The sequence below is a fragment of the Primulina huaijiensis genome, chromosome 5 (genome assembly GCF_012295235.1).
Source record: "Primulina huaijiensis isolate GDHJ02 chromosome 5, ASM1229523v2, whole genome shotgun sequence".
NCBI classification, from domain to species: Eukaryota; Viridiplantae; Streptophyta; class Magnoliopsida; order Lamiales; family Gesneriaceae; genus Primulina; species Primulina huaijiensis.
Window position 1 is genome coordinate 22,564,588 of NC_133310.1, and position 15,461 is coordinate 22,580,048.

General features: G+C 33.1%; 4 protein-coding genes across 13 annotated transcripts; 3 read left to right on the forward strand and 1 right to left on the reverse strand.

Moving 5' to 3' along the window:
• Nucleotides 1-32: 32 nt before the first annotated feature.
• On the forward strand, nucleotides 33-2,745 carry LOC140977262 (uncharacterized). Its single transcript, XM_073441936.1, has 5 exons — nucleotides 33-472; nucleotides 689-789; nucleotides 1,661-1,777; nucleotides 1,859-1,960; nucleotides 2,370-2,745. The coding sequence occupies exons 1-5, from the start codon at nucleotides 226-228 to the stop codon at nucleotides 2,538-2,540; spliced, it is 738 nt and encodes a 245-aa protein (XP_073298037.1). The 5' UTR covers nucleotides 33-225; the 3' UTR covers nucleotides 2,541-2,745.
• A 124-nt stretch (nucleotides 2,746-2,869) lies between these two features.
• On the forward strand, nucleotides 2,870-5,076 carry LOC140977263 (uncharacterized). 8 transcript variants are annotated; one of them, XR_012175389.1, is made up of 5 exons: nucleotides 2,870-3,700; nucleotides 3,930-3,999; nucleotides 4,075-4,218; nucleotides 4,692-4,764; nucleotides 4,871-5,076. XR_012175389.1 is itself a non-coding variant. In XM_073441937.1 (4 exons), the coding sequence occupies exons 1-4, from the start codon at nucleotides 3,653-3,655 to the stop codon at nucleotides 4,397-4,399; spliced, it is 297 nt and encodes a 98-aa protein (XP_073298038.1). In that variant the 5' UTR covers nucleotides 2,870-3,652; the 3' UTR covers nucleotides 4,400-5,076. The 8 variants fall into 8 exon arrangements, 3 of the variants coding, with proteins under 3 accessions (XP_073298038.1, XP_073298041.1, XP_073298040.1); XR_012175393.1 differs by lacking the exon at nucleotides 3,930-3,999 and having other exon boundaries at nucleotides 2,870-3,338; nucleotides 3,604-3,700; nucleotides 4,063-4,218; nucleotides 4,365-5,076; XM_073441937.1 differs by having other exon boundaries at nucleotides 4,365-5,076.
• Nucleotides 5,077-5,596: 520 nt separating this feature from the next.
• Nucleotides 5,597-8,669, forward strand: LOC140977264 (serine/threonine protein phosphatase 2A 57 kDa regulatory subunit B' beta isoform-like). Its single transcript, XM_073441941.1, has 2 exons — nucleotides 5,597-7,148; nucleotides 8,126-8,669. The coding sequence occupies exons 1-2, from the start codon at nucleotides 5,979-5,981 to the stop codon at nucleotides 8,432-8,434; spliced, it is 1,479 nt and encodes a 492-aa protein (XP_073298042.1). The 5' UTR covers nucleotides 5,597-5,978; the 3' UTR covers nucleotides 8,435-8,669.
• A 541-nt stretch (nucleotides 8,670-9,210) lies between these two features.
• On the reverse strand, nucleotides 9,211-11,940 carry LOC140977265 (small ribosomal subunit protein bS16m/bS16c-like). 3 transcript variants are annotated; one of them, XM_073441943.1, is made up of 4 exons: nucleotides 11,738-11,940; nucleotides 11,439-11,484; nucleotides 9,891-10,063; nucleotides 9,211-9,538 (listed from the first exon to the last, which is right to left on the reverse strand). In XM_073441943.1, exons 1-4 carry the CDS (start codon nucleotides 11,868-11,870, stop codon nucleotides 9,522-9,524), a joined length of 369 nt encoding a protein of 122 aa, XP_073298044.1. In that variant the 5' UTR covers nucleotides 11,871-11,940; the 3' UTR covers nucleotides 9,211-9,521. The 3 variants fall into 3 exon arrangements, with proteins under 3 accessions (XP_073298044.1, XP_073298045.1, XP_073298043.1); XM_073441944.1 differs by having other exon boundaries at nucleotides 9,211-9,595; XM_073441942.1 differs by lacking the exon at nucleotides 9,211-9,538 and having other exon boundaries at nucleotides 9,641-10,063; nucleotides 11,738-11,939.
• Nucleotides 11,941-15,461: the final 3,521 nt, after the last annotated feature.

Below are 15,461 nucleotides of genomic sequence, written 5' to 3' on the forward strand. Positions count from 1 at the left end.
TTCGTCTCAAAGGGTAGACGTGTCAAGTGCGGCTTTGTTCTCCACCACCAGTGTAATAAAGCGTCCCCGGAGAACATGTGGTCTCTCTGACTCGCTTTCATGTCCCTTTCCTGTCCTTTCTCCACTCTGATCATCGACAAGAATCCTCTCATTCCATTTTCTTGACATTCATTTCTCGTCTTGTAATTCTCCCACATCCTATAACATATATAGGAATAATCAACAATGGTGGAATCGTCCACCCTATGTATTTCATCCTTTTCATCTGTTCCTATTTGTAGCGAACCCAGGTCCTTGACCTTTTCCTTTCATTCCACGTCTCTTCCACTTCGAAAATTTCCTTTCCAAATCCCTCGCTACCAATCGTCACCGCGCCGCTTCTTCGCCAGGGCTGCTGGGTCGGGGTATTTTCCGGATGACGATGATTCCTTTGGATTGTACCCCTGGCAGAATTCTGACACCGCTGATCCAAGTATTCCCGATTTTTGCCACTTGATTCATCAATTTATTCATTTTTTTATTAAAAAAAATCTGATTCAAGATGTGTTTTTTATGCCTTGTAGTTATGCATGTGGCATGCGGATTTGATTGACATGGCAATTTGATTTCATGTCTATCTGGTTGAAAATTTGACGGGACTTGTTTATTACTTATGGGGTTTCTTGGGTTTGTGATGTTTTCTTGGCAGCGATTCAGTGGATTCGGGAGGAGAGAGTTACTTTACTTACTGCCGATGGGCTGATCCAAATTGGCGGAAAACTTGTCCCGCGCCGAGTTTCTTCTTCTGATGTATGTTTTTGTGTGCACGAATTACTCGATTTATTGTGCTTAAGTTGTTGATTGAATCGCGTCATATTTTGATTGGGTTTTGGAAAAAAAATTGAGAATTTGGGGGAAGCGTGCTGTTTGTATTTTATTAATATGTTCTTGTCACCTAATTTCTAAAAATGCAATTGTTGCTTTAATGTGTACACACTGAAATCTACAACAGACATATGGATCTAACCTTTCGAATGATTAAGAAGATCCTTTACTCTTGCCGTCTAACTAAATTCAAGTAATAGATGCAGAAGAATTAGGCTAATAAAACTTCCAACTATAATGAAATCGTATTTTGCAGCATTTTTTCTGGGATGTTTTTACCACCATTAAAAAGTTCTTAGCTTTGAGAATTTGTTTAAAACTAAATTCAATACTAATTTGGCTGTCTATCTTGTGCGGTCTGTGAATTCTATAGTAGTTCATTGCTCTGTGGACTATGGTTGTACTTCATGTGTGGCCCAAAAGTCTTCTTTAACTATGGGTATACTCTAGTTAGGATTCTGTTTGTAAAAAGTTACAGATCCTTTTGTTCAGAATTTTTAGTTGGTTTAGTTCTTCTCTTTTCCCTTGTTTTGAAGTAATTTTTATGCTTGTTTAGTTTGCAGAATAACGGCAAGAATAAGAAGCGTTGCTTCTTCTTTTCATGATCCATTAGTTGTAGTTAATGATGTACTTGATTAAATATGATGTCTGCAATGTAATAATATCTTCGTGGGGGATATATGTAAATATATCGGCAACTTATCTTTTTCGAATATTTATTTTATTTTTAAACAAATTTCGAATCCTCTATTTCTTAATGAAGACAAATAAATTGCTGTATGCTCTTGGTACGCAGAAGAAGCAAGGGAAGGCCAAATTATCTCAAAGGTCCCAACGGTTTAAAGAGAGTAACTACATGGATCCAAACCAAAGGCTATGCCTTGGTGCTTTATTTGATATAGCGGCAACAAATGTATTTCTTTTCCCTTTTACTTGGCAAATTGCTGTTGTTTCGGCAACTTTCTGTTAACTTATGTGAAGTGCTCAATGTTAGGGACTTGATGTGGGTAGACGGCTTTGTATTATTGGGTTTTGCCGTTCAACTGAGATGCTTTGTGATGTTGTGGAAGATACTGTTCTGGAGCATGGTGGGGAGGTACTTGTTCTATGCTTTGACTCATATCTGTAAACATCTGATGGAATATATATCGCCTCTGTAATCATCCAGTCCCATAAAATTTGATGAAATGGGCAACTTACTTCAACATTTGGGGCAAACTTATCATACCCTCTGATGAAGAGACTTTGAGTCGGTTACTGAGCTGATTGTCTTGGCTAATAATGAAATGTTTGCAAAATTTGGATCCTCTGATCTTCCCTCCGGGTTGTTTCAAATCATGTAACTGTGTATATCGATTAACAGTTTATTGGCAAATCCAATAATCTTGTGATAAGGTGTGATTCATTGTTTGGCAAAACTTACAATTTTTTTTTTTGAAAAAACATCACACAAATTTCTTCAGTTTATAAATGGTGCGACTAATTGTGTTGCTGTTGAAACTCAGGTTGTGACAGCGAGAAAAGCTAGCAGAGAAGGGCTGCACGAAAAGCTAACCATGACTGTTGCGGTGCCATTGCTATGGGGAGTGCCTCCAGCATCCGAGACTCTTCGTCTTGCAGTCAGGAGTGGAGGTGGGATTGTGGACAAGGTCTTTTGGCAATGGGACTTCCTATAAATGACTAAACTTAGAACTCTTCAATTCTAACCATAATTGCTGCTTATGTAAATACTTCATTCTTGTAAATTTTTTTTGTAAATTTATCTACAAAATTCTTGAAATTTAATCAGTTGTATGTACCCATAACCCATATATATTTGTTAAAACAACTTCTCTCCACCTTTATTTGGCAGACCAATAATGCATTTATATAGTTACCTCACTTCTCTGCTTGACATGTGAGTCAAATTTTGTTTATTAGTACTGTTTGCGTGTCTAATATTTTTTTTTTTTTTGCGTGTCTAATATTTGAATCATGATACTGGACCTCTTTTAATTATTTTTTAAAAAATAAGCATTTACATTTATTTTATCCAAACATATGCTAAATGTTTGATTCCATCTTGTCTGAAAAATTTCCGGTGAAGAAAATAGAATCGTGTCTTCTTTCTTGCCTAATGCCTATCCCATCTTTCCAATCCAACCTCCCCCGAAACTTATCAAAAATCCCAAAGATGAAAATTAGAAATATTCCAACGAAGTCAAGAGGGTTACTTTGTACCTGCGATGGCTGTGGTGAATGCCTCCTGTGTCTCTTTTACACCATTCATCTGCTTCTCCTATGCTTCGCAGTTAAAATTTCACCACCTTCCCATCAAAATTTTCTTCCTCTGCCACTGTAAAAAGAAGATTTTTTGGATTCTCCTTCTGCTATCAACAACAAGAGCAGTGTTTGTGAAACTGTGGAGTCCACTGGAACTCAATTGTATTCTTTCTTCCCTCTGTCTTTGCTGGTTTTAGCTGCTCTTACAGGAGGTAATGCTGCTACATTCACATTTGCAAAATAACTTTTATGTGTTAAGGGTCGAGTAAATTCTTTAGCATATTTCTTTGGACAGATTCATACTAGGTTTAGCCTTGTCGATCTTATTTTGTTTCAACATTATCTTACTGAAAGCTATTGACTAATTCTGAGCCTTCTTATATCTTGAAAGGTGAAGCTGTATCGTTTCTAAAGATTTTTAAATCTTTCGATATGTTTGAACTTGCATTAATCTTGATTTTGGTCATTATTTCTAAGCTGCAACTGTGACATCTGTCTTCGAACATTTCGTCGAACTTGTGAAGTCATGGAATCTTCCCGACTGGCTATCCATTGGGGTCACCCTTGTAACATGGTAATTTCCTTTCCCTTTGATTTTCGAAACTCCACTGAGCAATATCTTGAGTAGTTGGTAAATGTAGAATTCCATCAAAAGCACAAAATATTGTTTCCACGATCAAAAAAATTTGATAAGAAACTCAAACTAGTAAATGAATAGAATTTAGTTGGCAATAAAAGTTGGAATCATAATCTTGAATGGCTTTTACTTGTGTCTTTATGGTGCACTTCACATACTATTGTAGGCTGTTGTGCTGTTTGCCATGGGGGGATACGGGGCATACTTGGGTTTTCGTATTCGTTTCTCAGACTGCGGTAATATGCCAATATATAAAACTAAATATTAACAATTTTCTTCATTTATCTAATTATCTTTAGTTTGCATTGAAGTTTCTTCATGCTTGTTCACGAAGAAAAGGCTATGGCCAAAGCTTTGCATCCTAAACTTATTGGAGGAATGTTCTTCTTCTTTGCTCTTGGAGCTACTGGTGGAATCACGTCTCTTCTCACTTCAGATAAATCCATTTTTGAAAGGTATTCATTAATTCCCAATACATTTATTAATTTGCTGGAGCCTTGTTTGATCGTGGAGCATCTCGCTTGTTCAGAAAGTAATACCTTTTACTCTGAAAAATTGAACTTGCAAATGCATTGCCTTGACGGAAAATTAACTGTGACAGACATGGTGATCGACAAGAATCACCTGATTCTGTGATAAAATACAACAAATGTTCCAGTGGGTTCTCCCAGTTCTAATGATCAATATTGACATCAAGGAATCCGTCTCAATCCAAAGGGAGGAGAGATTGTCACAAAGTTCCAATCCTCATAAGATGGTCAAAAGTTCAACTCGAATATTATAGCCAACACCAGTACAATCCCAAAATAGCAGTACAACATTTGCTATATGATCTTGAATAATACCACAACAGAAGACTAAAACACTCCAAATACCTGAAAGTGGTGTCGAATATGACTCGTTTCTTTATTCACTTTGTATTCTGCAGTCCTCATGACGTGATACGTTTCATAGGACTCACTCTTTTGACAGTTCAGACAATACTACCAGCATTGTTTGATGTAAACCAAGATGGGGTTATATTTACTTTATTTGGAAATTTCAAGATTCATGTTTTCTTGGTCATACATAGTATGTATGATTCTGGGATTTGTTTGTTTTGTGTAGGGGAATCCGGGATTGCGCAAAGTTCCTAGTTCATGCAGCCCTCGGGCTTCAACTTGGCCTCAGTCACTAATCCCTTGCGATCAAAGGCCTCTTTGTTTTTTTTTCTTTTTACACAAATCATTTATAGTTTACTCTTTCGGCAGATATTGACAATACTGCGTGGAACAGTTCTTAAAAATATCATAAACATTTCGTATATATTGATTTGGTTCTATAGTTTCACCTATTTTTTTCTTTGAAATGCTTTTTTTTTTTTTTGTAAGGATTGTTGTTATTAGGATCCCAACGTAACCTGAATTCTCTCGAAAACGATAAACAAGCATGTTAAAACAAGAAATTTGACATGTCTCTCTTGCAATCTAAGATTTTTGGGATCGACTCTTGAATTTTTCTCTACGTACGCTTCACGTTTGAATTTAAAGTAATATTCATATCTGCTCAATTTCTTGACCTTTCTACGAAGTAATGTTTATGTCTGCTCAATTCACTTATTTAATAAAAAGTTATCATAAAATTTACAATACTATATTACTTAAATTGATCATTAATCAATAATTATTTAGATTTGATAAAAATATTTTTAGAAATATAATAGTAACTATAAACATGACCAATTGCAATTTTACTTTATTAATTTATTTCATTTTCGGACATAAAAAAAACATTATCCGCAACAATTCAATAATTTGCAAAAGGTCAATCAATACATTTATTTTATTATCTCTACTTTGGTTCTCTTCTCTCCACAAAATCTCTGTATATAATAATCATATATTGTATCTGTGTATATCTTCTTTCTTCCGCCCATTCGCGTATCTTTTGTCCGCTTCATAGCCGGAAATGTTCCTACCGCCGGCGACTCGCCGTTATCGGCTCCGCCTTACATTTGTTTCCTCCGGCTTCTACCGTTGATCCGTTGACTCGTTCATTTATTCCATATATAATTAACATTTTACTTCTTTTGATCTCCTTTTTTTTCCTGTCATTATTAATCATTGTGGAATATTGTGCACGTTGTTAACTGTATTTTTGAATTTTTTTAAAATACGAATGAGCAAATGTTTTGTATAGGGTTAGGGTTTTGATTGTGAATCGTGGGGGGGCGAGAATGTTTAATAAGATAATGAAGAGGGGACACCGCAAGGTGGCCAAATCGGATGTTGATTATGGTTATATGCTACCGAATCGGAGCTCTGGATCCGTTTCTACGTCTGATGTTGTCATCAACCACGCCTCTCGAAGCGGGGCAATTTCAAATTCGCATCAGCCTCAGCATGTAGCTTCTGCTGCAGTTGTGCCTCCTCCTCTTCCTTACACGGGTACCATTGAGAATCTACCTATGTTTAGAGATGTTATGGTTGCCGAGCGTCAGAATTTGTTTCTGCGGAAACTGCAAATCTGCTGCTTCTGTTTTGATTTCTCAGAGACTTTAAAGATGCTGAGGGAAAAGGAGATTAAAAGGCAGACTCTTGTGGAGCTCGTGGATTTTATTCAATCTGGATCAGGTAAAATAACTGAATCTAATCAGGAGGAAATGGTTAAAATGATCTCTGTGAATATATTTCGTTGCTTGCCCCCGGCCTTCCACGAAAATTCGGGATCTGAGACTACGGACCCTGAGGAGGAGCCGTATCTTGATCCTTCTTGGCCGCATTTGCAACTAGTTTATGAGCTGCTCCTGCGCTATGTTGTTTCTTCGGATACAGATACAAAAGTTGCCAAGCGTTACATTGATCATTCCTTTGTTTTGAAGTTGCTCGAGTTGTTTGATTCTGAAGACCCAAGGGAGAGGGAGTATTTGAAAACGATTCTGCATAGAATATATGGGAAATTCATGGTACATAGGCCCTTTATCAGAAAGGCGATAAATAATATCTTTTATAGACTTATATATGAGACAGAGAGGCACAGTGGGATCGCCGAACTCTTGGAGATACTTGGGAGTATAATAAATGGGTTTGCCTTGCCAATGAAGGAAGAACACAAGCTGTTTCTAGTCCGGGCTTTGATACCACTCCACAAACCTAAGCCGGTAGCAATGTATCATCAGCAGTTGTCATATTGCATCACTCAGTTTGTGGAAAAGGACTATAAGTTGGCAGATACCGTGATAAGGGGATTACTGAAATATTGGCCTGTGACCAACTGCCAAAAGGAGGTTCTCTTTCTGGGGGAACTCGAGGAAGTGCTGGAGGCAACACAGGCTGCAGAATTTCAGCGCTGTATGGTCCCTCTTTTCCGACAGATTGCTCGTTGCCTCAACAGCTCCCATTTTCAGGTGCTAGAAATTTACCGAGATAATTATCTGGTGATAAATTGCATGGCGCTCTCAGTTTAAGTTTTATATTATTTATGTTCTTTTGTTTGTATGCTGTATTTTGTTTTTGTTAGTAGCTTGTTTAATGCTGCTGAAAGTTGCTTAATGGTTTCAATGGAATTTTTATTACAATAAATAACCTTAACTACTGCGTTTATAATGTTAGTTAGAGTACATTAGCATCTATAATATGTTTATTTTGTTCTGAACCTTTTCGATATCCTAAAAACTGAATTTGATTTTTTGAGAGGGATGTCCATACTTCTTGTTCTCTTTTCGTATTTGTACTCTCTCTCACAACACACAAAACACAAGTGATGAGATTTCAAATCCGAGCGTCATCTCCATCCTCTTTTCATGAGGGAGTCATAACCTAGTTAATTATTTTATTAAATTTTTTTCACCGATTGGAACCTGAATTTATGCTGTTCTTCTTCATCCTTATGATTGGATTTACTGTTTTTTTTGGCAATTGAAATTACTTTCTTTTTTTTCCCCTCCATCTCAAGAGGATGATTTTGTGGCACAAGATCCAATTTTTTTAGCAACTGATAAATTTGGTGAGGCTTACCGGTCCTAGTCTCAATGAAAATTCAACTTTGTGAAAGTAGAAAGTTCGTCTAAGAGCATTTAAGGTTGGTCTGGAACGAGAAATATGAAGTTAATTTCCGTCTTCTTGTTGACCTTTAATAGTTCAATGCTCCCACTATATTATAACCTTCCAGTTCTTTTTAGCCCAAAAGTAAAGTCATAGTTGGGTTAGATTCTTGATGACTAGGTATGTAAGCGGAGAGAAATTTGACAAAATAGCTCTGGGAATGCAATATATTTAATGACCTTTTGTTCGATACTTGCGCACGCTAAAAAATATACTTGCTGAAGCAAATGCCATTTTTCGCTCACTGGCGTGCTATTTCATTATGTTGTTAATGTTGCAGGTGGCAGAACGAGCGCTCTTTCTATGGAATAACGAACACATTGTGGGATTGATTGCTCAAAATCGCAGTGTTATTTTGCCAATCATCTTCGCGGCATTGGAAAAGAATATCCAGTCCCACTGGAACCCTGCAGTACACGGTTTAACTGTTAACATACGAAAAATGTTTGTGGAGATGGATACCGAGTTATTTGAAGAGTGCCAGAGACAGTATGAAGAGAGCGAGTCCAAAACCAGGGAACTGGAAGAACAACGGGAATTAATGTGGCAGCGATTGACAGCTGCTGCTGCTGCTGCTCAAGGAGGCTGAAACTGACATTTTTATTACTTGTTGGTCGTCACCTACGATGAGTGGGATCATGTGAAAGATGGATGAGTAAACCTTGGAGGTCTATTTTCTTGGCTTCAATGGTAATCATCTAAAAGTATTTTGTATCAATCTTGAATTTTCCAAATTAAAAGATGCGTGCAAAGCAGCCGACAATGTGATTTTAGATGTATTATTATGTTTTTAAATTTGCTGAAAATTAAGATTGGCTTGTCAAGTCCCGTGTATATGTTATGCATTCGTTGCCTATGGTATTAGTTTTACTCTCATATATTCGAGTTTTTGATGAGGGGAATTCATGCTTTATGCTGAGGTTCATAAGTTTTAAATTTCTTGAATTCTTACCAATGATTCGATTTGAGGGTTTGACAGTTTAAGTCAGCTCCGTCAATGTTTTTAGATCCATCCCGTGTATAGATAGGTCCGTCATATACATGTTACAAAAAAGTTTGTTAAATAAAGGAAGGTATTAAGTTATGAGTATGTCTCTTGTGAGATGGTTCACGAATTTTTATTTGTGAGACGGGTCAACCCTATCGATATTCACAATAAAAAGTAATACTCTTAACATAAAAAATAATATTTTTTTATGGATGACCCAAATAAGAGATCCGTCTCACAAAATACGACCCGTGAGACCGTCTCACACAAGTTTTTGTCTTAAGTTGATATATTTGATAGACATTTGTGTGTACATGTGTGTATGCCCTAGGGCATCTATGGATATTCATCGGTCGGTTCGGTTTGGTTTTCTTAAATCCACGCTAGGGGTTACGTAAATATAATATAGTTTATCATATTTTACTAAAATCAGTAGCAACAACGCTGAAACAAGTCATCACGAGCATTGAAAAACGACGGTGTTGCCTAGAGTTCTTGCTTCTGTCACAATTCAAACAATCTGGGGAAACACGAGTTTCATTCAGCTACATGATGTGACCAAGACATATAAACTGCCAACTTCGACGAGAAACACAACAATCAAGAATTAGACATCCAAGCTCTTCCGTGAAGGCAAAGCATCCCTCTTTTCTGGCGACTCCTTCGGATTCTTGATATATCAATAACTTCAGATCTTCAAATATACTATTTCAAAAACAAAAGTATATATAGATAATTGGGTCCCTGATCAAAATTTTCACCCTGCAAAAGACCAACTATCACATTCTTTGATATGTTTTTTTTTCCTGCTGCACGTGTATAAATATTTATTTTACTTTAAATATTAAGTCAATACAGAAAAAGAAATCATGAAAATCTTATCACACAAAATTAATTTGTTCTAAAATCCAGATATTAAAAAATACTGGCTTCTCTATATTATGTTAAAGGTTCAATTCAGTACTTGAACAATACGAATGATTTAAGTATCATGAAGAAGTGGTAATTTCTTCCTGGTCAACTTCACTATCTTCAGGGACCAGGCCAGACTCCGCACCTTCTGTTATTTCAGGCGTTATTCTGCGCCCCGTCATAGGATCAACAGGACGAGTATCCCGTGGGCCACCTTTTCGTTCCATTGCAAGCATTGGAGGTGGGGGTAACAAGCCAGATCGAAAGAGGAGGCGTTGAACAGGTTCTGAAGGTTGTGCGCCAACAGAAAGCCAGTACCTGCACATGAAAGATAAATCATACACTTCATTGATTAAGCCGATTTTGGGACAACAGTTCATCAAACAGTTCATGGTCACAAGCATATCAAGCAAGTTCTTGTATTTTTAAAACTAAGAGAATGAGAATTATATAACAGGGGCAGATGTTAAATTTCAATCATTCATGTACCCTAAAATGCATAACTCGTGAGAGGAAATTGATAAAAATTCAGGAATTTATTTGATAAATCACACAACTTTCAAAAAGACCGAGAAAAGGATAAATTATGCCAATCAGGACCTTCCAATTTCCGGCCAATTATGCATATCAGGACCTTCCAATTTTCGGTCTTTCACAAGTTATATCGGCAGTATAGTTAAACAAAGAGCTAATAAAAACAGGTAAAAACGTATTTAACATGACACATACTACTGAATAGCAGGAAGGTCTTCTCATAGTTATCAGCATGTTCATAAAGGAAGATAAATAAATGACCCAAGATAGAATTAGATGGCCAAGGACAGAATGGTGTTCTACAGAACATTGGCACTTGGTCGAATGGCCATAATATCCAGGAGGTAAAAAATACTGCATTGATACGTCAATATAGTACGGACTTCCTATTCAGCTTGGAAAGGCCGCTGTGACATATAAATCCCGAATTGAAGACAATATAACGTCAGACAATGAACCTGATGGATGATTTAAAACATGAATTAGCTTCTGCTAACTCGTTTTGCTTGGAGACCTAACCTCAATCAGGGCCAAATACAGAGTAGTAGGATTACGAAGTAGAAAAAGAAAACTAAGCTCTGAACTATCATTTATATCCTCAGATTTATCAGAACATCATTCCGTGAAGACATACGCACAAATCCACGTCGTTCTCATACAAAGAAAAATGGACAATGAATTCATGAAGCAACCTTTTCCTGTTTATGCTTCATCGATAACGACTCATCATCAAATCTTCAATGAAATCGTACAAACTAGTAAAAATTTAAGATGACAGTATGCCAGTGAATGTCAGTAAATAAATGCATATATACGTATTTATCCACAACGAGTGATAAAAAGAAATGGACTAAAAAGTTGCTCTGTAAACTATATAAAAACATTGATGCAGTTCAATATTCAGGGAATCTACAGCTTATCCTTCATGAAATAAATTGCTCCCCACAAGCATCGATGAACAGATGATCCTCTAAAATTTCACGAAGACATACCTCAATAGACAGATTCAAGGAAGAAACAATAATATATCTAACCAAAATAAACACTTAATCGCAAATCATGGATAAACCCAAAGTCAAAAACACATTTCCTCACATTCAGCATTTCTCAAAAATTAATCTCCCACCCGCAAACTCAAACTAAATCTGAAAACACTTACTTCACTCTATCAAAATTCATACCCATCCTTTTACCACCATCTTGACCTGCATGATTCCGTAAAATTCAGAAAGAATCAGAAATATTAAAAAAATTAAAGTAACAATTGCAGTTAGCTTTAAAATCTGCTGATGGGGCTAATTCAATAAAATTCAGAAAGAATCGGAAATCTTAAATAAAATAAAATAAAAAACTAAAGTATCAATTGCAGTTAGCTTCCAGATGAAATGATTACGAAATTAAAATCTGATGATGGAGCTAAATCACAATTCGAGACAATTGGATAAGACAATGAGTCACCAGGAAGAGGGTTGTAGTAGCCCAAGACTTCCAAATGCTTTCCATCTCTAGGGGATCGGCTATCAGCGGCCATTACTCTGTAAAATGGCTTGTTACGGCATCCCAGCCGAGAGAGCCGTAAACGCACCACCATTTTCTCCTCCGATTTGCCTAGCGTTTTGGGGTTTTAACTTTTAATCAAATTTTACTGGTTAATTACTAACTAGGTAACAAAACGACATCATTTTAAATGCCACGCGTAGAGTGGAAGGTCGAAAACGAAGACACTACAAAGTCAAATTTTGAGAAATTATTTTCTCAATCTAGATATGCAAATACACTTGCTCAACCTTTTTTTTTTAAAAAAAATGAGTGTATATTTTTTATTGCATAAATGGTTGGACACTATCTACATAATTGTCCATCGTTTCTTACGTTACGTGTTTGTATAAATTTTTAAAAAAAAATAATTTGATTTAATATAATATATACTAACTATAAATATATGGGTTGAATTGTGAATTTACTTGGTTACCCTTTCACTTACTTGGTTACCCTTTCACTCACTATTACTTCATTAATGTTTCATTTATTTATTTAAGTGAAATATGAGTTTGAATTGTTAATTTACTTATTTAATCTTTAATTCACCATTACTTCATTAATGTTTTATTTATTTATTTAGGTGGCTTTTCAATTTTCTGATATAAAGATTGATATTGAAAATAAAAATAACTTTATTTCATTGTTTTAGTTGAATCAACGACAAATATTACAAACACATTAATATGATACTTTATTTTATTTTTAATTTCATAAATTGTGATATTTAATTAATGTCTTAATACACATATCAAACTTACACTTTTCTACAAGTGTCATTGAAAACATGTCAGAAAATGTCATTTTTATGGTACTTTTCCAATGAAAATAGGAATTGAGACCATGTAGATTCTATATGCTCTTTTGCAAATTTTTCTTATATTTTATTAGTCGTATAATTTGATTAGTTTGATTTATTTCAACTAGACAGAGAAATTAATGATAAATTATGTCATTCTTTATGGTATTTTTCCAATGAAAACGGACATTGAGACCATGTAGATTATATATGCTCTTTTGAAATTTTTTTTATATTTTATTTGTCGTATAATTTGATTAGTTTGATTTATTTCAACTAGACAGAGAAATTAATGATAAATTATGTCATTTTTATGGTACTTTTCCAATAAAAATGGACATTGAGACCATGTAGATTCTATATGCTCTTTTGTAAATTTTTCTTATATTTTATTTGTCGTATAATTTGATTAGTTTGATTTATTTCAACTAGACAGAGAAATTAATGATAAATTATGTCATTCTTTATGGTATTTTTCCAATGAAAACGGACATTGAGACCATGTAGATTATATATGCTCTTTTGCAATTTTTTTTATATTTTATTTGTCGTATAATTTGATTAGTTTGATTTATTTCAACTAGACAGAGAAATTAATGATAAATTATGTCATTTTTATGGTACTTTTCCAATAAAAATGGACATTGAGACCATGTAGATTCTATATGCTCTTTTGTAAATTTTTCTTATATTTTATTTGTCGTATAATTTGATTAGTTTGATTTATTTCAACTAGACAGAGAAATTAATGATAAATTAAAAAGAACGAAAATTACTTTCTACTTTTGTTTTAAATTTATTAGATAATCCTTATAATTTTTTAACATAATTCTTTTAATAATATGAATTATAGTGATAATTTATTTTCATTCATTATAAATTAATTTTTTAACTTTGAATTACTTATTAGTTTATTTATATATTTGTTTTACTACATATATTTATTTGATTGATATTATTTAAAAAATTTATTTACCATGAAATATTAATCATCAATATTAATTTACAAATGATTCATTCTGATATAAAATTAACTATCTATAATATGTATTCTAAAAAAACAGAGAAAGTTAAACAAAATCCGCAAGGGGTTAAAAGTTAGCAAATCTATATATCTATAAATATATGAGTTTGATTTGTGAATTTTCTTAGTTACACTTTTACACCCCATTACTTAATTAATGTTTCATTTATTTATTTAGGTGAATATTTAATTTTCTGATTTAAGGATTGATATGGAAAATGAGAATAACTTTATTTCATTATTTTAGTTGAATTGACGAAAAATATTACAAATACATTAGTATGATACTTTTTTATATTTTTAATTTAATAAATTGTGATATTTAATTAATGTCTCAATATATATCTCAAGCTTATACTTTTCTACAAGTATTATAAAAACCATGCGAGAATTTGTCATTTTTCTTATGGTTTTTTTCCAATGAAAATGGACATTGAGAGCATGCAGATTCTATATGCTCTTTTGCAAATTTTTCTAATATTTTATTTACAATATAATTTGATTATTTTTAATTATTTCAACTTTATTCATAGAAAAAGAAATTAATAAGAAATTAAAAAGAATGAAAATTAATTGATACTTTTGTATTAAATTTATCAGATAATCCTCATGATTTTTTTAATTAAAATAATCCTTATAATAAATATGAATTACAGTGCTAATTTATTATCATTGGTTAGAAATTAAAATTTTAATATATGATATTTATAAACTGAATGTTACGTATATGTGTTTTACTATACATATTTATTTGATTGATATTATTTTAAAATTTTATTTAACATAAAATTATTAATCATCAATATTAATTTTCAGATTAACCATTCTGATATCAACTAACTATGTATAATATCTATTCTAAAAAAGAAGAAAGTTAACAAAATTCGCAAGGAGTTAAAAGTTAGCAAAAATAAAATTGATATTTAACTTAATAACAAGTTTAGGGGTTTTATTTTAACAGCATTATGATAATTTAGTAATTAAGAGAATTTTATTTGACAATAGCTATATGCACTTCATTTAAATATATTGGGATTTTCGTTTTAGTAATATTCACTATTCTATTAATTATTTTTTTATTTTTTTTCCATTGTGAATAATATTTGGATGAAAAATATCTTTGTTAATTTCATAGAGCTGCCATTATGTTATAATCACGCGAATTAAAAAATGTTATATAAATAAATGAATATATTTGATTTATCGTCATCATGTATTTTTATTTATTGTGTTTTGATATATTTAGATTAATAAATACTCATAAACAATATGTTATTCAAACGATTTTAAAAATTATCTAAATCTCGTTATTATATTTTTCATTATTAGTCACCTACGTGCATCGCACGTAATCATTCATAGTAATTGTAAATTAACGAGTTGCCATACTGCAATTTGAAATGATGATATACGTAATTGTAAAAAACTACTACTCAAAAAATAAGACAAAACTACATAAAAGTAATTGAATAATTAAGCTTACAAAAACTTGAGCAATCTCATGGCATGTTAGATGAATTCGAGACGATGAATTTTAAATCAATTTCATATAAAATTATACAATTTTAATAGTGATTATGTTAAATTTCAAATACATTTATTTTCAAATACATTTAAAATATATATAATTTGAAATTAATCATTTCTCAAATCAAATGTGCATCAATCACAACCCTATATTATTGACTTTGAAATTTTGAAAAATATTATTATCTTCAAGTAACAACTGCCCTCTGATATTTTGTCTTTACTCAATTTTGGCTTATTGTTACAAAAACTGGATAGGGTGTAGATTGCAAAAAATAAAAAACATCGAGGTG

Coding starts and splice junctions, on each gene's coding strand:
- LOC140977262 (XM_073441936.1), top strand. CDS start 226: ATGGTGGAATCGTCCACCCTATGTATTTCATCCTTTTCATCTGTTCCT. Junction 790..1,660: donor GCCGAGTTTCTTCTTCTGAT/GTATGTTTTTGT, acceptor CTTGGTACGCAG/AAGAAGCAAGGGAAGGCCAA. Junction 1,778..1,858: donor TTGATATAGCGGCAACAAAT/GTATTTCTTTTC, acceptor GCTCAATGTTAG/GGACTTGATGTGGGTAGACG.
- LOC140977263 (XM_073441937.1), top strand. CDS start 3,653: ATGGAATCTTCCCGACTGGCTATCCATTGGGGTCACCCTTGTAACATG. Junction 3,701..3,929: donor GGGGTCACCCTTGTAACATG/GTAATTTCCTTT, acceptor ATACTATTGTAG/GCTGTTGTGCTGTTTGCCAT. Junction 4,219..4,364: donor GATAAATCCATTTTTGAAAG/GTATTCATTAAT, acceptor TAACTGTGACAG/ACATGGTGATCGACAAGAAT.
- LOC140977264 (XM_073441941.1), top strand. CDS start 5,979: ATGTTTAATAAGATAATGAAGAGGGGACACCGCAAGGTGGCCAAATCG. Junction 7,149..8,125: donor TCAACAGCTCCCATTTTCAG/GTGCTAGAAATT, acceptor TTAATGTTGCAG/GTGGCAGAACGAGCGCTCTT.
- LOC140977265 (XM_073441942.1), bottom strand. CDS start 11,870: ATGGTGGTGCGTTTACGGCTCTCTCGGCTGGGATGCCGTAACAAGCCA. Junction 11,485..11,737: donor CTACTACAACCCTCTTCCTG/GTGACTCATTGT, acceptor GGAATCATGCAG/GTCAAGATGGTGGTAAAAGG. Junction 10,064..11,438: donor ATGAATTTTGATAGAGTGAA/GTAAGTGTTTTC, acceptor TTTCATGTGCAG/GTACTGGCTTTCTGTTGGCG.